Raw genomic sequence first — 21669 nt, 5'->3', positions numbered from 1 at the left:
TAATAACACATGAGTCAAGTGCTCATTACAAGACATACAGGAACAACAAACATAGCAATAATACTAATCATAACATGTGCAACACTACTGTTGTAGTGATATAAGGTGTATTATTATTATTATTATTATTATTATTATTATTATTATTATTATTATTATTATTATTATGATATTTGTAATCAATTATGAAATACAAACTAAATATGATTCAAAAATTCATCATAGCATTCAAAAAAGTAAAATATTTCATGTACGATTTCAACCAAAAAAAACTTTTTTACTTTCTGACCATCTTCATAATGAACTGATTAAATAATAATAATAACAATCCGTTAATCAGCTCGATCCGACTGCGCATGCGCAACATTCCAGCCGCTTCAGCTCCCGCGCATGCGCAGTGAGGATATAGTTGTGACAGATGACTACAGCGCGAGCGCTAGTTCTCAGACCTACCCGGTGACGCGCAGGAGGGCAGAAAGATGACTCTTTTGCGATTAACCTACATTTTAGGGCTGTTAGGAGTTATAATTTTACTCTCCGAGACGTGGCAGGTGAGTTTTGTCATTCGTAAATTTTTTATTTTGCTGCTGGATGTAAAAAGTCACTAGCGCTCGCGCGCTAAAACTTTATTAGCATTATTAGCGTTATTAGCATCTTATGCTAAATAATAATAATATCAACGGGTCTTTCTAATGTCGTTTTTCTTTTTTTATGTATAGACGACACACATTTGTTAAACTTTATAACAGAAATCCACCAGGAACACGTACTGACTCTTAGCTAAAGGATTAGCTTCGGCTGTTTGGGAGTCTGGATTGCATTAAAGCTGTAATACGTCATATTTATATATGTTTTTTCTTTATATGTTTCTTGTACGAATAACCTAAAGTGTCTTAAGGACACGATAAAAAAGGTATAAGCTTTAACGACCTCATCAGAAGCCTGAGAAGTTTTCCTGTTTGAAAAACTTTGGAAAATTTCCGGGCCGGGATATTGTTGTGTATGTGTTTGAAGGAATTCCATGTGGACAGCGTGGTGCTCAGTGTAGATCCTGTATGCAGGGATTTGTGAGCATGAGTGGGAATGAGGATGTAGGTTTAAACATCACCTATGTAAATTTTTAAAAACTTCATATTTGTGTAAAAAAAAAAAAAAAGGACTTAAGCTATCAAATGCAACTTGTGGTTAAGTGGTGCAGATTTTCTGAAGCCCAAAGAATCGGGTCTGCATTTGTAGTTGTTTAAGTTACTTAGTATGTTACCCATGTTCTCATCATCATCATCGTCATCATCATCATCATCAGTGCATCTTGGGAAATAACAACCTGCTGTTCATCAGCTTTGTGAATTCATGCTCTAAAGTTGTGGGTTAGTACTTCTTTCTTTTTCTTTCCGGAAAGGATCTTCCGAACTCGAAATAGTCGCCGTATGCGTGAGCATTGGGTGGAAATCCTTCCACTGACTTGACACTGAAGATGGTTTCTGTGTCTGACTCAGCTGATCACACGCTTACAGAGCAACATTTAGTCCTCGTGGCTTCCTTCTTATCAAGACGCTTTTCGAGTTTGTGCTTTCGCATGCAGATCTTTCCCAATCTCAAGTTTCTCTTTGAAGCACATGGTGCATCTGTGTGCACCGTGGACCAGGATTCACAGACTGACCTGTTTGAACTTGTGATTTGTTAAACAGATATTTTCCCAGGGTTTAATACTCAGGGCTCTTTTTATTTTTTTTCTCCGTTGATGTTAATGCGCTTGTGCTGCAAAAATCCTCTTTGCTGTATCAACGTGGACAGATATTTTAATGCGGTTTATCATTTATACAGCAATTTATTTAAAACGTTACTATAGCAACGTTAACATTCCATGAGGAAGTGTTTTTTCATATCAGAATCAGAATCCGGTTTATTGGCCAAGTGCATTCACACACACACACAAGGAATTCGGTTCCAGCTATTCGTGACTCTCAATAGTACAGACATAAATCAAGTCAAGTCAAGTCAAGAAGCTTTTTATTGTCATTTCAACCATATATAGCTGTTGCAGTACACAGTGAAATGAGACAACGTTTCTCCAGGATCAAGGTGCTACATAAAACAAAGACAGGGCTAAGGACATGTAAGTAGTCTTAGCCACATAAAGTGCAACTGTGCAACCTGGTGCAAACAGTGCAGGACAAGACAAGCAAGACAGTGCAGGACAAAAGACAGTGCAGGACAAAAAACAGTGCAGACATTAAGTTACAAGACAATACAAAAAGTACAAAAAATGCAATACACAAAAGACAATACACAGTAACAGAAACAGCGCCGACCGACCAGTGTAAATACTGAATGTTCAAACAGTATTTTGTGCAGTAAAAGAATGAACAGCAGCAGGTTCTTAGCAGCAGGTCCTTTGGATTATATATGGAGTTGTGCAAAAAACAGCAGATGACTGAGATATTGTCCAATATGTGCAAAAACAGCAGAAAAGTGTGCAAAACAGTGTGTGTGTTTTGTGAGGGTCTGTGCAGTCCATACAGATGATATGTGTGTATGTTGTGCTCAGTATAGTACAGTTCGGTTATTGAGAAGTCTGATGGCTTGTGGGAAGAAACTGTTACGCAGTCTGGTCGTGAGGGCCCGAATGCTTCGGTACCTTTTTCCAGACGGCAGGAGGGTGAAGAGTGTGTGTGAGGGGTGTGTGGGGTCATCCACAATGCTGTTGCCTTTGCGGACGCAGCGTGTGGTGTAAGTGTCCATGATAGAGGGAAGAGAGACCCCAATGATCTTCTCCGCTGTCCTCACTATCCGCTGCAGGGTTTTGCGATCCGAGATCGTACAGTTCCCAAACCAGACAGTGATGCAGCTGCTCAGGATGCTCTCAATGGTCCCTCTGTAGAACATGGTCAGGGTTGGGGGAGGGAGATGTGCCTTTCTCAGCCTTCGGAGGAAGTAGAGACGCTGCTGGGCTTTCTTGGTGATGGCGCTGGTGTTGAGTGACCAGGTGAGGTTCTCCGCTAGATAACACTATACTATACATTTAGCTTGGAATATACAAGATAAGACACTACAGACGATGTGAGACGATAGACAGTATGAGTATTAAATATGAAAACAGAATATATGACTGATCAGTTATGTACTTAAAGTGTGAGAAGTGCATGGTAGTGCAAAAACAGTATTGTGCAATATTATGCTTTTGTACAACATACAGTACAGCAGCAGTAGTGTGTGTAACTCGTACGGATGATGTGATGACTGACAGTTCTGATAATGCAGTACTTATAGATATGAAGCAGGGAATATAATTATGGTGAGTTGTTAATCAGGGTGATTGTCTGGGGAAAGAAACTAACTCTTCCTTTGTCTGTCAGTTTTGGTAAGCAAAGCTCTGTAGCATCTGAGAAAAGGGAGGAGCTGAAAGAGGAGGTGTCCAGTGTGTGAAGTGTCAGTAGTGATTTTTTCCTGCCCGGTTTCTGGTTCTTGTATGATACAAGTCCTGGAGAGTGGGCAGGGGGGCACCAATTATTTTTTTTCTGCTGTTTTTACTGTTACAGTCTGTTCCTTTCCTTTTTTGTTGCTGCTCCAAACCAGATGGTGATGGATGTGCGTGCACAGGACAGATTGAATGACTGCAGTGTAGAACTGCGTCAGCAGCTACTGTGACGGACCAAACTTCCTCTTTTGTCAGTAGGTTACTGACCTGCTTATCCAGGGCTTTGTCCTTCCCTCTGTAGGCATATTCCTTGGCATGTCGATTTTTTTCAGTTTGGCTATGAACCATGCATGGCTTGCTGTTACTGAATTTGCAGAAGGTTTTGGTTGGTGCACACACGCCTTCACAAAAACCGATGTAAGACGTCACGGTGTCGGTTCTCAGTTCCAGCTTCAAAGCTACTCGAGTCAGTGCAGTACAATCTTAGCAGATTTTAGTTTTTGCCTGTATGTTTGAATAAGATGAACCAAGCAGTGATCAGAGTTCCCCAAGGATTCCCAGGGTACAGAGCGATATCTGTCCGTAAAAACTTAACTTTTATATATTATTTTATTCTGCTTAAACCACTGAGATTGGCAAATGATTACAGTGTCTAAGTTATTAATGGATGTCATTGTCACATCATGCTTCATGAAGGTTTAGCGTTCATGTTGTGGAACATCTGAGTGAGAGACAAGTTAGTGCCTGTTCGCACCTACGCTGTATGTGATAAGTCAGTTCCTTGCTAGTGTCTCTCTCTCTCTCTCTCTCTCTCTCTCTCTCTCTCTCTCAAAAAATGTAGCCTGGCATTTTACTCCTCCATCCTGACATTTGTCTCAGCTGGAAAAATTTGAGTCTTTTGAAAATGCTTATAAGTTGTAGGACTTCTCTAAAAGTTAAAGGTTTCCAAACAAGAAGTCCCTGCGTATGAGCCGTCACCATAGAAACAATTGTTTACCTTTTTGCTGACCAATCAGATTTTAGATTTTAGGCAGAGAGAAAGAGAGCGATAGATGGACTGAAATAGACTGAGACATATAGGCAGAGAGATGGATGAAAAGGCAGTGAGAGAGACTGAGACAGATCAAAAGGAAAAAAGAGCAATAAACAGAGAGACAGACAGATTAACTGAGACAAAGAGACGTACAGACAGACAAAGAGACAGTGAGTGGATTGAAGCACGAGTCGACAGAATCAGTTAAAGCTACTAGCAGTGTGCTTAGTGTGAACATAGTGGTCACATGTCAAGCCTGAGATCATGCAGAACTCTGCAAATTCAAATCCTCTTCTCTAACCGAGTCAGCTGCAGGGCGAGAGCTTCAGGAGCGTCACTTCTCCTTCACCCTGTCTAATCTATTCATTAAAAGCCCATCAGCTGAAGTCAGAGAGCCGCAGTGTTGAGCAGTCAGACAGTTTATGTTGTCAGGATGTTAACAGAAAGCTAAACAGCACAAACTGAGACAAAGCTCTAGAAATTCCGGCTTTCCAAAAGCCAGCGAGAGTTCACGAGGCTGCAGGACCGGAGATACTGCTGGAAGAATACATCCTGCTCAAATTACAGTATGACGTAGGGGCAGGGTGGGGCGATGGCGTGATGAGGAAATATCTCCTGATCAGTGACATCACAATACACTTTTCTGGATCTGTAGTGTAGTGTTTAATCATTTTCTCTTTAGCCACAGCTCAGAGACAGAAAAATTAAGGTCAAAGAAAAAAGAACGGGAATAAACGTGTTCGGTCTTTGGCTTTGAGGTCAGCATTCGAAAGTCACATAATCACCAGGTACTCTTTCATCAGGCCGACTTTCTCTTTCAAACTAAGAATGACATGACCACAGTGTGTGAAAACCGAAGCTGTGTGTTTTCCCTGTGTGTTTGTTTTTTGTATATGCGCCGAGGGGACATTCCGCTTTTTACTCATAAATGTGAACCATATTCTAATGAATTTATTCGGCGACACGAGCAGAGATTTTAACAGTATTTTCACATCACTATTGACCACCATGAGTACTTCTGACGTCACAAGTGTCGAGCATTCGTACTCCAGACATCACAGATCTCCGATCTTAATATTTCTGACGTCACAAATGACCGATGTCCGTGTTAATGTTGTGAAGCTGTAAAAGCTTTAAGAGACCACAGGGCAGAGATCGAGCAGATCCTGTAGATCTAATTAACCTTTATCTCTCCACTGACACGTACTAGTGCTCGACAAACACGACAAGCCAAAGGGTTTTTCTTCCAGAGGCATCCTGACTTACATGATGAATAGATACACATGAGACGATGGCGGTGAAGCTCATCACTCTCTACATGACCGTTGTTCCTGCTGCTTTCAGGATGTGGCCTGTCTGGGGATGATTACTTTTGCTTCGATGGCCTTCACACTTGTGTATTGTCAAACCGTTTATCCTGTCATTGATGTTTAAGGTTTTCGTTATGACTCTGTACCTCTTTCCAGTTGAAGGTTGTGTTGTTTGACCTTTTAGAAATTTAGGAAGCTACTTCCACCTTCACCACGGTTACGTGAAATATATAAAACATTGACAACACATTTGTACTTGCTCTTTGCTCATCAATGTTTATTTCCCCTTATTTATAAATCTAGTTCTACTCATAAAGGTTATCTTCCGCAATCTCTTTTTATGGGCGTTTGATTTATTTGATGCAGAACGCTTACGGTTCCAGTGAGAATTACAAACGAGGTAAACGAGTGTCTACGTTTTTTCTACATTTTTCCCCCCTATGTCTTATAAGTACAGTACGATAAAGGTAAGATGTTAAAGAGGAACTAGGAACAAAAACCCACATGGCATGTTGTACTGTGCTGCTGCCATAGCGATGTAGACATACAAGAAACATTCTATAATCCAGGATGTGCATCACATCACAATGTGGAGGTTGTTAATAAACGTCCAGGGGAAAAGTGTCGTGTTTGATATTTTTAATGAAAAATTCATTGTTGAATAAAATGAAATTTCTTTTTTATTTAGATATTTGATTGATTTCTCTCTCTTTCTCTCTCTTTCTCTCTGTGTCTCTCTCTCTCTCTGTGTCTCTCTCTCTCTCTGTGTCTCTCTCTCTCTCTGTGTCTCTCTCTCTCTCTCTTTCTCTCTCTTTCTCTCTGTGTCTCTCTCTCTCTCTTTCTCTCTCTCTCTCTCTGTGTCTCTCTCTCTCTCTGTGTCTCTCTCTCTCTCTGTGTCTCTCTCTCTCTCTGTGTCTCTCTCTCTCTCTCTGTCTCTCTCTCTCTCTGTGTCTCTCTCTCTCTCTGTGTCTCTCTCTCTCTCTGTGTCTCTCTCTCTCTCTGTGTCTCTCTCTCTGTGTCTGTGTCTCTCTCTCTCTGTGTGTCTCTCTGTGCGTCTCTCTCTCTCTCTGTGCGTCTCTCTCTCTCTCTCTGTGCGTCTCTCTCTCTCTCTGTGCGTCTCTCTCTCTCTCTGTGCGTCTCTCTCTCTCTCTCTGTGCGTCTCTCTCTCTCTCTCTGTGCGTCTCTCTCTCTCTCTCTGTGCGTCTCTCTCTCTCTCTCTGTGCGTCTCTCTCTCTCTCTCTGTGCGTCTGTCCCTCTCTCTCTCTGTGCGTCTGTCCCTCTCTCTCTCTGTCTCTCTGTCTCTCTGTCCCCTTTCTCTCTCTGCCCCCTTTCTCTCTCTGTCTCTCTCTCTCTCTCTCTCTCTCTCTCTCTGTCTCTCTGTCCCCTTTCTCTCTCTGTCTCTCTCTCTCTCTGTCTCTCTGTCCCCTTTCTCTCTCTCTCTGTCTCTCTGCCCCCTTTGTCTCTCTGCCCCCTTTCTCTCTGTCTCTCTCTCTCTCTGTCTCTCTCTCTCTCTCTCTCTGCCCCCTTTCTCTCTATCTCTCTCTCTCTCCAGGTCAAGGCACAGCACTGTATCTGGTATGGGGAATGTGGCAACTCGGTTCTCCTCCCAAGTAAGAAGTATAACTGTAACTACACAGGAGCTCCTAAACCCCTGCCTAAAGAAGGACAAGACCTCTTGCAGGTATTTAACTCCTGTCTTTACCTTCTTTTGCATTCAGGCCTTTTCTAGTAGCAGCAGCAGAATAACAGAAAACTCCAGCCATGCGAATATCAGAAAAAACGAGCAGTAGAAAAGCTTCTAATGTCCAAAGCAGTGGTTTATGATTCACTAGCAAGTTTCAGTTTGTGGGGTTTTTTTTTTGTTTATTTTTGTGTTTATCATAAAGTCTTATCTGATTTCTATGCTTGCGTGCAGGAACTTTGCCCAGGTTTGGCCTTCGGTGACCACAGAGTCTGCTGCGACACACAGCAACTCCGTACACTGAAAAGCAACATCCAGATCCCTTTACAATACCTGTCCAGGTTTACATCCATCTTTTGCTTGTATTGTTCCTTGACTTACTTTTATGGTCTCTCGCGACCTGTTTTATGAGCTTTAGTGACTGATTTCTGTCCTTTGTGCTACTGTTTTTTTTCTTTCCCCTGTCAGGTGCCCAGCATGTTTCTTCAACTTCATGACCCTGTTCTGCGAGCTGACCTGCAGCCCCCGGCAGAGCGAGATCCTCGACGCCACCCAGTTCTCGGCCGACCCCGTCGACAACAACACCAACGTGGTCGAGCTCTCGTACTACATCAGCCAGGACTTCGCTAACAGTGAGCATTCTGATTGGTCTGAAATGTGCCAAGACTTTAAAATGATGGATAATATTGTTGCAGAAGTTAATGTAAACACAACCACTGAGTTTTAGGAGAATCGCTTAAATATATGAAGTGACTGACAATCTAATCTATTAATACAGTTTCATCTAAATGGCCCACCTTTTTTTTTCTTCTTTTCTTCTTCTTCTTTCCCCAGATATGTATAACGCATGTGCGGACGTCCAAGCTCCATCCAGCAACGTGAAGGCTCTTAGTTTGCTCTGTGGCCGAGATGCGAGTATTTGCACCCCTAATAACTGGATCCAGTACATGTTTGACATCAACAACGGTCAGGTTCCCTTCGCCATCGATCCCGTCTTCTCAGGTACACTCACGTTTCATATCAGTGCAATTTTATTTTTACTTTGGTCAGTTCAGAATATAAAGAGATCAGCTTAGGAGATCTGTCGGAATTTTTCCAACCTGGTGACGTTTCTGTTTTCGATCCCGTCCAGGTGCTCCACCCTCTGGCATGACCTTCATGAACAACCACACGTTCGGCTGCACCGAGTCTCTAGACGACGGCTCAGCGCCGTGCTCCTGTCAGGACTGCAGCGCCTCCTGCGGGTCCCCACCCGTCCCTCCGCTGATCCCTACTCCATGGACCATTTTTGGCTACGACGCCATGTGTGTCATCATGTGGCTCTCCTACGCCGCCTTTCTCCTCGTCTTTGTCAGCACGCTGGGTTTAGTCTGGTGCTTCAGGTGAGAATGAACAAACGCAGGCGTGAACAGATCCGCGTGAGTCGTCGTGAAAAGATCTGATCTGATCCTATTCATGTTCCAAACACAAACACGTGTCTTCACCACTAATGGGTTTTAATAGCGTCAGAATTTTTAGTTTTTTTTTTCCCCCAGTCACGTGGTAGGAAGGAAAAAAAGCTAAATAGTGTGAACTTTAAGTAGAAAAAGAAAATCCGCTTTCATCTTTTTTTTTCTTTTTCTTTGCTTTCCAGGAAAAGGGAAATCATGTCGGAGTACGGACCCATCCAAGCCAGCGACGAGCCTCTTTCCCTGAACAAAGACCCTGCCGGCTCATCCAGTAACTACCCCTGCATGTCACTAAACACTTTTCCATACAGTCGACAATATCTTCACGTTTTAAACCACCGCAACATTCATTTGTTCTGATTAACTATCTAATAACAGGGAATATAACAGACACAATATAAAATATTCTAATAATAAACATGTGGGTACTCGATCGTCGATATGTTAACGAGTCTCCAGCGTCCACCAGCCGGTAACTAGTGTGCTGCAGGACTAGCTAGGTTTTATTTTTGTTTTGTTTTGATTTTATATCTAATAGACCGAGAGAATGCAGGCTCGTAAAGGAACGTTCACGTGATCGCCGTCGTAACGAGCGATCACATGAACTGACTTGTTCCACAACAACTATAAACATAAAAAATACGACCTGTTTATAAAAATGCCACAGTTGCTGTGGAGGAATAACAGAATGTCCCTATAACAGAATGTCCAGATGTTTTTGTTTCTACACTGAAAAAGTCTGTGTTCAGAAGCACGAGAAATCTAATATAGCCGTGATAGCAATCAGAGTCCGTTTGTTTCATTTCAGATGAGGTGACATGCTGCGAGTCTCTAGGTGAGCGCTTTGAGAATTTCCTACGTCAGGCCTTCAGCTGCTGGGGCTCCTTCTGTGTGCGCCATCCTGTGCTGGTGATCGTCTTGAGCATCGTGTTGGTGGTCATCTGCTGCCTGGGTTTGAGAAACATGAGCATCACCACCGACCCGGTGGACCTGTGGTCGGCTCCACAAAGCCGCGCCAGGCTGGAGAAGCAGTACTTCGACGAGCACTTCGGCCCGTTCTTTCGCACCGAGCAGCTCATCATCACCACGCCATGGACCAACTGGTTCACGTTCGAGGGTCAAACCGGCGACATGCTCTTTGCACCCATCCTGAACATATCTCTGCTGCATCAGGTATTATTTATCAGCTAGTAGAAACCGCTCAACGTTTGCTGCCGATTAACGTTCGCGTTAACGTTCTTATCTTCTCCCACTAAGATTCTGGATCTTCAGACCGCCATCGAGAACCTGGAGGCCGACTTTAACGGAGAGAAGGTGACCCTGAAGGACATCTGCCTATCTCCACTGGCTCCTTACAACAACAACTGCACCATTCTGAGCGTGCTCAATTACTTCCAGAACAGCCATGAAGTTCTGAACCACATCTACAACGACTCATTTTATGTGTACTTTGATTATCACACCCACTTCATGTACTGTGTGAGGTAGGTTCTATATATTTAATCTGTATATATACGTTTATATAAAAAGTCGTCTTTAAGTACATCAGATGCAATAGTTCATTTAATTATAACGATGTGTTATAATTTTTTGTGAATTTCAGTCCTTTCTTATTAACGACTTGAAAGAAACCGTTCAGAACGAATCTTTCAATTAATATAACGATGTCTAGCTTGTTTACCGGGGAGAAAAAAGTAACGGCACCCTATTAAAGAGCCCTGCGCGGGACTGTGTTTATAAACCCGCACCTGCCCGCTCCCACTGAATTTCTGCCCAGGACCGCCCGCGCCCGCAAGCTGCGTGTTCCACTCCTGCCCGCACCCGCAATGTTTGTGTCCACTCCCACCCACTCCTGTGGATTTTTTCTTGAGAGCTTGTGAAAATTTTGATTTGTATACAAATGATCAGACTAATTATTAGTTCAGGCTAATGTCCAGAATAACAGAATTAAACATGGTTGCATTTAAATAAGATAAAGTAATACTAATGCTAATACTAATCTTCTTCTCAACGTCATGTGTTGACTCCATTCTTATTGTTAGGCTACACGCCAAATCCCCCCGGGTCCCACGGATCTCCCGTTAAATTTTCTGACCGCCCACTCCCGCCCGGGGCAAAGGTGAAACTGCCCCGTGAGATTTGCGTTGGGTCCCACGGGAGCCCAATCCCAACGCAGCCCTCTAGTTCACTGCGGTGGCTGAGCTGCGTTACTGGACAATTCTGCTCTTTTATTTGCTTTATTTTTTATCTTTTTATTTGAATTTTATGCTGTGTGGTACACGGGAAAACAGGAACTTTTCTCTTGCTTAATGTCTTCACTCTCTACTCTTGCTCTAGTTCCCCGATAGCCCTGGATGATACCGGACATTTCCACGACCCCTGTATGGGCACTTTTGGTGGTCCTGTCTTCCCTTGGCTTGCCCTCGGAGGTTACGAAGGTCAGGAACTTTGTTTTCTTGATGATTATTTAACTGTCCTGTCTTCTGTTAAATAAACTGTTATCAATACAATAAAAACATACTTCTTGTGGCGTTTTCACTCTTTAGGCACGGCGTACAACAACGCCACCGCTCTAGTGATCACTTTCCCTGTGAATAACTATCTCAATGATACAGAAAAGCTGGGCAGAGCTCTCGCTTGGGAGAAAGAGTGAGTGTTTCTGCTTTATTTCGAGACTCTTAATATGAGACATAATGTAGATTAAAGCTGCGTTGTTTTTTTTTTTAAATATGTATATACTTGTATCTAGATTCTGGAAGATTTAAGCCACGATTTCAACACACATTTATTAAGTGGTTGAGTTTAAAAAAAAAATAAATAAATAAAAAGCTCTTGAGCAAGTTGAGGAACAAGTCTTGTACAAGGTATCGTTAGTTCTGCACTGTGATTTCTATTACTTCCAAAAAAACCACAGAGTTACCACAGTCCCCAGTTTAACCTGCATGTTCCTTTTTGTTCCTCTTTTTTTAATCTTTTTAATTTTTTTTTTTATTTTGAACTTTTTCAGGTTTGTTACATTTTTAAAAAACTACAGCAACCCAAACCTCACGATCTCCTTCAACTCGGAGCGCAGCATCGAGGACGAGATCAATCGAGAGAGCAACAGCGACATCTCCACCGTCCTGATCAGCTACGCCACCATGTTCATCTACATCTCCCTGGCGCTGGGGCACATCAGGAGCTTTCGCAGCCTGCTGGTGAGTTTCCTTGACGATGTGGGAGGTGTGGATGATGATTCCACATGTTCGTGGTATGTATTTATTTCTCTTTTCTATTCCCAGGTGGACTCGAAGATTTCTCTGGGTATCGCCGGCATCCTGATCGTCTTAAGTTCAGTCGCATGCTCTCTGGGAATCTTCAGCTATGCCGGCATTCCCCTCACTCTCATAGTCATCGAGGTCATCCCCTTTCTCGTGCTGGCCGTAGGAGTGGATAACATCTTCATCATCGTGCAGACATTTCAGGTCAGTGTCCTGCGGAGCCACACGGATAGCCGTGATCGCTGTTATCTTCTCGGCCCGCTTCAATTCAATTCGGTTCATTTCAAGTTTATTTGTATGGCGCTTTTTACAATTGACATTGTCTCAAAGCAGCTTTACAGAACATAAACATAGAACAAAAGGTAAATATAAATAATAATATAAAGATGATAAAATTTTCTGAGGTTCAAACAGGTGCAAAACATCACATGCTTTTGAAGCTGCAGTCGCTGTAGAGAAGTGCAACTCTATCAGATCTCGGTAGTTCACAGGCACTCAAACCTTTAGGTTTCTCTTCTTCTTTTCCGTTCCTGTACCCAAAAATATTTGTCAGAGGCAACACTGTATGGAGTTTAATGCGGTTATGTTGGAAGAAAAGAAGTCATTTCATGACCACCACAAGAACATAATTCTGCAAATGTAGATCTGTGCGTGCGTGTCTGTGCGTGCGTGCGTGCGTGGTTGTGTGTGCGTGTGTCTGTCTGTTCGTGAGCGTGCGTCTGTGCGTGCGTCTGTGCGTGCGTCTGTCTGTGCGTGCGTGCGTGGTTGTGCGTGCGTGGTTGTGCGTGTGCGTCTGCCTGTCTGTGCGTGTGCGTCTGCCTGTCTGTGCGTGTGCGTCTGCCTGTCTGTGCGTGTGCGTCTGCCTGTCTGTGCGTGAGCGTCTGCCTGTCTGTGCGTGAGCGTCTGCCTGTCTGTGCGTGAGCGTCTGCCTGCCTGTGCGTGAGCGTCTGCCTGCCTGTGCGTGAGCGTCTGCCTGCCTGTGCGTGAGCGTCTGCCTGCCTGCCTGTGCGTGAGCGTCTGCCTGCCTGCCTGTGCGTGAGCGTCTGCCTGCCTGTCTGTGCGTGAGCGTCTGCCTGCCTGTCTGTGCGTGAGCGTCTGCCTGCCTGTCTGTGCGTGAGCGTCTGCCTGCCTGTCTGTGCGTGAGCGTCTGCCTGCCTGTCTGTGCGTGAGCGTCTGCCTGCCTGTCTGTGCGTGAGCGTCTGCCTGCCTGTCTGTGCGTGAGCGTCTGCCTGCCTGTCTGTGCGTGAGCGTCTGCCTGCCTGTCTGTGCGTGAGCGTCTGCCTGCCTGTCTGTGCGTGAGCGTCTGCCTGCCTGTCTGTGCGTGAGCGTCTGCCTGCCTGTCTGTGCGTGAGCGTCTGCCTGCCTGCCTGTGCGTGAGCGTCTGCCTGCGTGAGCGTCTGCCTGCCTGCCTGCGTGAGCGTCTGCCTGCGTGTGCGTCTGCCTGCCTGCCTGCCTGTGCGTGCGTCTGCCAGCCTGCCTGTTCATGAGGGTGTGTCTGTGCATGCATGTGTCTGCCTGTCTGTGCGTGAGCGTATGTCTGTGTGTCTGTCTGTTCTTGAGCGTGTGTCTGTCTGTGCGTGTCTGTGCGTGTCTTGTCAGTCTTGTGTGACATTTAAAGTACAGGACTCCTATCAGTGAAGACACATTCATGAGTCTTTACTTTCTGCGACTCCTTTAATGTTTTACTCTAAATCTTCAACCATTTAATAATTTGCTAAATCTCTGCTAAAGTTCTGTTGTACATGTGCTTATGTTTCTAACACAGATCTCCTTTTGTTTTGTTTTTTTGCCTTTTAACACCAGCCTATTTATATATTTATTAACACTGCATTCGTTCATTCATCTTGTTGAAAGAAAGAAAGAGAAAGACAGCAGAACCAGTACACAGTAAAGCAGTGACCTTTGTGATGACACCTCAATCAGAAGATGTTGCTGAAGCTTCCAGCATTGTGTTGTGTTATGAATCATAAATTGAATAAAATCTTTTTTTTTTTTTTGTCGCTGTATTGACATCAGCAGTGAGATTGTGGTTATTAACCTGGCTGTTTCCTCTTTTTCATAAACAGAGAGACGAGCGGATGGAGCATGAGGAGCTACATCAGCAGATCGGCCGTATCCTCGGAGACGTCGCTCCCAGCATGTTCCTGTCCTCCCTTTCTGAGACTGTCGCTTTTTTCTTAGGTGAGTGTCTGCAGGAGACCCCACGGGTTAATCCTTAGCATAAAAAGTGGTGGGTCTCAATCACCTCTGTCCAGGTTTTAACCCAAATGCCGGTTCTTTTGCATTGACTCTTGACTCTATTCCTCTACAGGAGCTCTGTCCCAAATGCCGGCCGTCAGGACGTTCTCTCTGTTCGCCGGCTTGGCCGTCTTTATCGACTTCCTGTTGCAGATCAGCTGCTTTGTCTCCTTGCTTGGTCTGGACATCAAAAGGCAAGAGGTGAGTGTCTCGGTGATGTGTGGACATAGAGATGTGGACAGCTTGTAGGAAGTCCATCCACTTTGATATGTAACAGGACAATATATTTTATATATATATATTTTTAGTTTAATGCTGCCAAAATGCGTTTTAATTCAATTTTATTTATATTTTTTTATTTTAGCCTTTTTTTTTTTTTACACAATCCCTTATTTCTCCTGAGGTGGATTTATACCAGACCACTTCCTGCTCTTTCATCTTGACAAATCTAATTAATTTACCTGCTGCTTTTTTCCAAACCCAAGCCCGAAGGACTGATATGTATCTGTAGCTTTGATCCCCCCAGTGCTCAGAGCTTCTGCTCGCCGTTTGTTCGACGCTTTGTACCGTCACGCTGCACGTTGTGCGATCGTTGGCACAATTTCGGCTCCTTTTATGGTCCAAAATTGTCCGGCGACCGCGTCTACTGCTAAAGGTACAACGGAGATGAAATTTATTTACATATTTATTATTACTGTTGTTCTCCCCTTTCAGAAAAATCGTCTGGACATCCTGTGCTGCATCAAGCTGTCTGACCGGCAGGAAGGGAATAACGACGGCATCCTCTATCGCTTCTTTAAGAAAATCTATGCTCCCTTTATACTGAAGGATTGGGTGCGCCCCCTGGTGGTAAGACTAATACAGTGCTCCCAGAGAAGCCGGATCATTTTTGTATTGAACCAAAAATGAATTTTTACACTAAGCTGGTCATTCGTCAGTAACGTGTATCGAGATGCTTTGTGTTTTTTAAGGTGGCTGTGTTCGTGGGAATGCTCTCGTTCAGCATAGCCGTCACTGACAAAGTAGACATCGGACTCGACCAACAGCTGTCCATGCCTGATGTGAGTCTGAACGTTCGGCTCATGATTAACAGAAATCTAGCTGAAGATGTGATCGATGGAGTGCTCACTTTGTTCTGCTCTGCATGTCACGCAGGACTCGTTCGTGTTGCACTACTTTGGGAACCTGACTAAATACCTTCATACCGGACCTCCTGTCTACTTCGTAGTGAAGGACGGTCACGATTACAGCACCTCGGAGGGACAGAACCAAGTGTGTGGCGGCGTGGGCTGCAACAACGACTCGCTCGTGCAGCAGATCTACACAGCATCGCTCATAAGTGACTAGTATGTGACCCTCAGGTCAAACAGTTACAGCCTAAAATGAGTGGATCAGCCGATACGATACAAGCGTAGTGTTTAACATCTGCTGGAAATCAGATCTTTCCTAAAACAACACTGGGGTTTTGTTTGTTTTTTTGAGACATGCGTCACACAATCATCAGTTGCACTTCCATTTTTACAGCTATTTCAGTCCACACCAGGTGCTTTAGTGGTAAAACACTGAGTTAAACACACACTCTCTCTCTCTCTTTTTTTTTTTCTTCCTCTCTTTCTTTTTTCTTTCTTTGTCTCTCTTTCTGTCTCTCTCTCCCTCTTTCTCGCTCATTTTCTCTCTCTCATTCTCTCTCTCTCCCTCTTTCTCTCTCATTTTATCTCTCTCTGTCTCTCTCACTCCCTCTCGGTCTGTCTCTCTCTCTCCCTCCCCCCCCCATTCGTGATTCATGTACACGAGTAACACGCATCATCCCTTCTCTTTATTTATACACTGTTTACATTTCAAGTAATAATTCTAGCTGAACAGCAACGCGCTAATACGACAGTGACGCCTCAGTAAAAGAGAGAAGCGCATGTTTCATTTCCTCACTATCTCGTGTCTCTCAGTTTATCGTGCCGTGTCGTAATCACTCAGCCTGCATCGGCTGTAACCATCCCCCATATTTCGATGACACTGTTGTACAGATATTGGGTCTAAAAATGGATCCAGAGCTTATGCAGTCGAAACCTCGGAACACGTGCGATAGATAGTGATGAAATGCTGATTCACTTCAAAATACCAATACAAACGTCAATAAGTTAACACTCAAGGTAACACTGCTGACTTCTTTATGGTAACAGCACGAAGATAAGCACGACCCCGTCCTCGTGGTTGGACGACTACTTCGACTGGGTGAAACCTCAGTCGTCCTGCTGCCGATACTACAACTCTACTGGAGCCTTTTGCAACGCCTCAGGTAAACCATTAGCCGCTGAGTCAACACCACCCTAGGACCCAGCAGCCAGGGGTCAGGGTGAACTGCTGAATCTGTGTGATCATTGGATTCTCTGCTCTGGTGTTTCAGATGCTCGCGTTGAGTCCGTGCTCTAAACTTTTATCTCCTCAGAGATTAAATCTGCAAGATCAGTCCATTTTGTTCTCTCTGGGACAAAGAAATTAATGCACATTTAAAGAGAAATGAGATGATAATACATTAGTGCTATACTGACAAACTAGTACGTGATGTAGGACACAAGACACTGAGGATGTTCGTATCGACGACACACTCCTCTGTGTATTTTAATTACCCGACGATGATCTCTAGCCGGACAGAAACTTTCGGACACGAGCCGGTTAGCGATCTCACGCCCTGTTGTCTGAGATGAACAGACGACCTGCCTGGTGTTCCTCGTTGTTCATTTAGCTCTCTAGCTAAACATCTGGCTAATGATGATGTAAATTCCACAAAAAGGTTCAATACTTCCACTACCACTTCCCATCCCACCAAATTTGAGAACAGTGTAATGCAAAAGAAAAAAAAAAAAGCTTAAAGGACTCACATGAATCAAAATATATATATACATTTTTACATTACTATATTATCATGCTCTCTGACGCTTTCTCCTGATTGGCTGCCTGCTCCTGTCTGTCTTTGTGTAGTCTGACTTCTTTTGTGTCCAAATTTATTTTAAGAGTAATGTGTGTGTGTGTGTGTGTTGCAGTTGTAGACCCTTCCTGTGTGCACTGCAGGCCTTCGACTCCCAGTGGCAAACTGAGACCTAACGGCACTGACTTCATGAGGTTCCTGCCAATGTTCCTGTCTGATAACCCCAACATCAAGTGTGGGAAAGGGTCAGTAAGACTTTAGCGAATACACAAACAGCATATAGTAAATATCTCAGACCAGAGATTTCATCTTTAAACACGTTTAAACACGTCAGACGCACCCTGTCGATAGATTTCCATCTAAGAAAGCTACACGATATCCGTTAATGACTTCCAGACAACATCTGGGTCTCATCAGCTAATGGCTCATGAAATGATAAAAAGATTAGTGAAGTCCTGTTTGTGTTTGAAGCGAGCGTTAATATTCCCCACTGATCTCTCGTAGAGGTCATGCTGCCTACAGCAGCGCCCTAGTGCTGAAGGACAACAACACCAACGTGGGCGCCACCCATTTCATGAGCTACCACACCATCCTGAAGACGTCTGCGGACAACATCGATGCCATGAAGATGGCCCGAGAGCTGGCCGCTAACATCTCGCTGTCCATGGGGCTGGACAACAAGACGCAAGAGGTGTTTCCTTACAGGTAAACGCAGGCACCGGATTACAAATCGATGAGTCTTGTGTTTTAAAGACGTGTACTGGAAGGATTAAAGGTGAAATAGTTTTTTTTTTCCTCTGCTGCGTATACAAATTAGAAGAGATTTAAGAACATGTTCAGAAATATTTGTTTCATCCCTGACCTCAGCACATCCTCCTATGTCATTTTTATAGAAACTCCACAAGGTCACTGTAGATGTTATTAAACAACTGCGGTTTAAAAGCAACTGGATATTTTATCCGTATTTGGCAACCGGTTTGGCATCAAGACGTTTAAAGCACACGCCGTTATTTCTTTTTTATTATTGTATTTCTGGTGAACTAAATAAACAGAATCTTCTCGAACATTTTTCAGCGTGTTCTACGTGTTCTACGAGCAGTACCTCACCATCGCCCACGACACGGCCCTGAACCTCTCCGTCTCCCTGGTGGCCATCTTCGTGGTCAGCGCCGTGCTGCTGGGCTTTGAGCTCTGGTCGGCCGTCCTCGTCTCGCTCACCATTGCCATGATCCTGGTCAACATGTTCGGTGTCATGTGGCTGTGGGGCATCAGCCTGAATGCCGTGTCCCTCGTTAACCTAGTCATGGTGAGTTTGGGGGGGAGGAATAAAGCTTAAGGTGAAATATTGTACAGATTAAAGGATAGTCTTTGTTTAAAATGGCAGGAAGTGTTGGTGTGGGTTAACATGTTGAGTGCTGTGCTCTCTCTCTCTCTCTCTCTCTCTCTCTCTCTCTCTCTCTCTCTCTCTCTCTGTATATTAGAGCTGTGGTATATCAGTGGAGTTCTGCAGCCATATCGTGAGGGCATTCTCCATCAGTACTAAGGCCACACGGGTGGAGAGAGCAGAAGAGGCCCTGGCACACATGGGCAGCTCTGTGAGTCTCTTCTATATAAATCTAATCATTCGATCGTCTACGGATCGACAGCCAACATTCTCTTCTGCTCTTCAAGCTTCATAATCATCATCATCACCTTCTTTCTCTCTGTTATCGTTAGTTTTCTTATTATTATTCTTCCGCCATTGAAGCCAAGAACCGTACGTAGGAAAGTTATGAAATTTGGCAGACATGTAGAGGCCAGTCTTATAAGTTACTATAGCAACTTTGGTGTGTTTAGCTCAAACCCTCTAAACACCAGTCCAAAACAAAATTCTAGTATTTGAAGGGCAGTTTGGCACACACTATGTATTGGGTGCTAATATCAGAACCAGAATCAGCACCACAGTGACACACACACACACACACACGCACGCACACATTTCGCAACGTTTTGTGACAGCGCCACCTAGTGGCCACGAGATTTTCACGTTAAGTCCAGTCAGTATTTTACGAATGCAATGCCATATCGCTACGAAACTCGGTATGGTTCATCAGCGACATATTCTGAGCGCATCTGATCGGCTTGACCCCGGAATCGCTGCTTGCAGCTATATTTATTATGATCATTATTCAAGCTGCATGCAGTTTAAACTCGGTTCGTTGATTTCCATTGAATAAGAAATGGTGAAAAATTGTAGTTTAATGTTTTAGACCCTTAACGTTTAAAACTTAACATTGAACCTTCTGTCACTGGACTCATTGCCCTTTGAGCTGCTCTGCCTTACCACCCTGTAATACATACTCTTAACTACTAGAGTATCACTTAGTTCTGCCTTCTGTCTTTCTTTGTGCAGTTTGTTGTGATGAAATTTGCCTATTTAGTTCATGTCATGATGTTAGTCTTTTTTTTTTTTTTTTTTTACAAATCATGAGAGAACGCTATTTAAAAAGCAGCAGGAATCTAAACGCTTGTCATCTGTTCGCAGGTCTTCAGCGGCATCACCTTAACCAAATTTGGCGGGATCATCGTCCTGGCTTTCTCCAAGTCCCAGATCTTCCAGGTCTTCTACTTCCGCATGTATTTAGCCATAGTCCTGCTGGGAGCAACTCACGGCCTCGTTTTCCTGCCGGTGCTCCTGAGTTACGCAGGTACGACTCTTCCTGTCTGCCACCTGAGGGGTAAGAGGGCAGGGGTGTAATCGGGGGGAGAGGAGAAATGCGTATTTTGACCTGTAACGTTCTCATCTGCAGGTCCGTCTGTTAACAAAGCTAAGGTCTTGGCAGCACGTAGCAGGTTCACCGGGACTGAGCGTGAGTACCTGTTTGCTAACTGACAGCACAATGGAACCCGAAGCATCCACAAGGGACTGTGTGGGTACAAAGGCTTTCCACAAACACACTAACACGTGCACACCCACCTCGAATAAGAGATCCTAACTCAGGACCCCTGCTTGGGAAGACTCTCGTACACACACTCACTCACACGCACGCACACACACGCACAAAGAAAAGTCAGCTTGGGTGATTAACAGGCGGTCGATCCTGTCGACAGAAGAGCCGAGACTCACGAATGAATCCGTGTTCAAGCTAAATTCAAAACAGAATTCTACAAAGATTATACAACAGGATGCAGCTGAAACTGCAACTGATCTGTCGCTTTATTTATTCTGGGTTAACGATGTCCAGCCTGGTTTCATTAAGGGAACGTGTCAGGAAGGAAAAGTGTTTGTTTTTTTATGTTTAAAGCAAAGCACTGTTTGTTAATTAGTATAATTTATGGGATGAAATGTACATGATTCACACGATTTTTTTTTTCATTGACTATTTTGGGAGACTCACTTTTAAGGAATAAGCTTTATTACTTTACAAAGTAACAGGGTCAGATAAATCCTTTGGAGAAGGATTTAACTCGCATATAACCTCATGTGGTACATTTACACTTCACCTGGAACGAGCTCGGATCCGGATTCAGCCATCACTATGAAGTGTTGTGGTATTTTTTTTTCCTCTTATCTTTTCTCCTAATACCTCAGTGAGTGAAAATAAACTTAACCTGGATCTATTTGGGAGATTTTCATGAAACGTGTAACACTTCTTGCACAGGAAGACTGAAGTTGTGAGTTTTCCAAACCTTACAATCCAACACCATGGTGTGTACATGTATACATTTTTTTTTTTTCTTTAGAGGTTTTGCACGGTTAGCGTCATGGGTCTCGGTGTGCACGTACACATCCTGCCTGACGCAGCCACAAGACCGACGCGTCGATCCAGAGACCTGATCTCTTTGTAAAGAAATTCTCAGTCATGTTACTGCAGAGTCACAGAGATGGAGTTTGTATTTTAACTATTTTTTTAACGACCGCTAAAGAATTGTTCATGAATGCATTCCATTGTTTATAACACTTTAATATTTGTATGATTTTTTTTTTGCAATAAATAAATGCCACTGATTAGTAGTTCTGTCTGATTGCCATCACTGTTGCACTATTGCATCACTGTATAGTGTTGGAGTTCACTTGATAAGATAAGATACGATGTGATGTACCTTTTATTTGTCCCACAACGGGAAAATTTCTCTGTTACAGCAGCAAAGAGAAAGAAATGAAATTGTCTCTGTTCTTTTATATATTATAATATACAGTATATACACAACACAATGTATAAATACAGAGAAGGAAGAAAGAGACCACGAGTAAACAGTTACGCTAACAGACATATTGCACACAGGTTATATTGCACGTTTTTCAAAATTTCTGTTATCACACATGTTTAAAATACTTTATTATTGCAGTTAAACAGTAATCCAGTGTGTATTATGGT

General features: G+C 43.6%; 1 protein-coding gene across 1 annotated transcript; it reads left to right on the top strand.

Annotated features, from left to right (window-relative positions):
- Nucleotides 1–395: 395 nt before the first annotated feature.
- On the top strand, nucleotides 396–21305 carry npc1 (Niemann-Pick disease, type C1). The gene is made up of 25 exons (XM_027166104.2): nucleotides 396–551; nucleotides 7314–7442; nucleotides 7677–7783; nucleotides 7911–8074; nucleotides 8277–8444; nucleotides 8575–8824; nucleotides 9076–9161; nucleotides 9699–10063; nucleotides 10148–10374; nucleotides 11228–11328; nucleotides 11437–11539; nucleotides 11898–12087; nucleotides 12172–12354; nucleotides 14217–14331; nucleotides 14462–14589; nucleotides 15103–15237; nucleotides 15360–15449; nucleotides 15544–15734; nucleotides 16566–16681; nucleotides 17427–17556; nucleotides 17816–18016; nucleotides 18386–18617; nucleotides 18793–18906; nucleotides 19836–19998; nucleotides 20101–21305. Exons 1-25 carry the CDS (start codon nucleotides 480–482, stop codon nucleotides 20181–20183), a joined length of 3843 nt encoding a protein of 1280 aa, XP_027021905.2. The 5' UTR covers nucleotides 396–479; the 3' UTR covers nucleotides 20184–21305.
- The last annotated feature ends 364 nt before the right edge of the window (nucleotides 21306–21669 follow it).

Source organism: Tachysurus fulvidraco, chromosome 22 (genome assembly GCF_022655615.1).
Source record: "Tachysurus fulvidraco isolate hzauxx_2018 chromosome 22, HZAU_PFXX_2.0, whole genome shotgun sequence".
NCBI classification, from domain to species: Eukaryota; Metazoa; Chordata; class Actinopteri; order Siluriformes; family Bagridae; genus Tachysurus; species Tachysurus fulvidraco.
The sequence above is the reverse complement of the archived record's forward strand: the minus strand, read 5'-3'. Positions and strand labels throughout refer to the sequence as shown.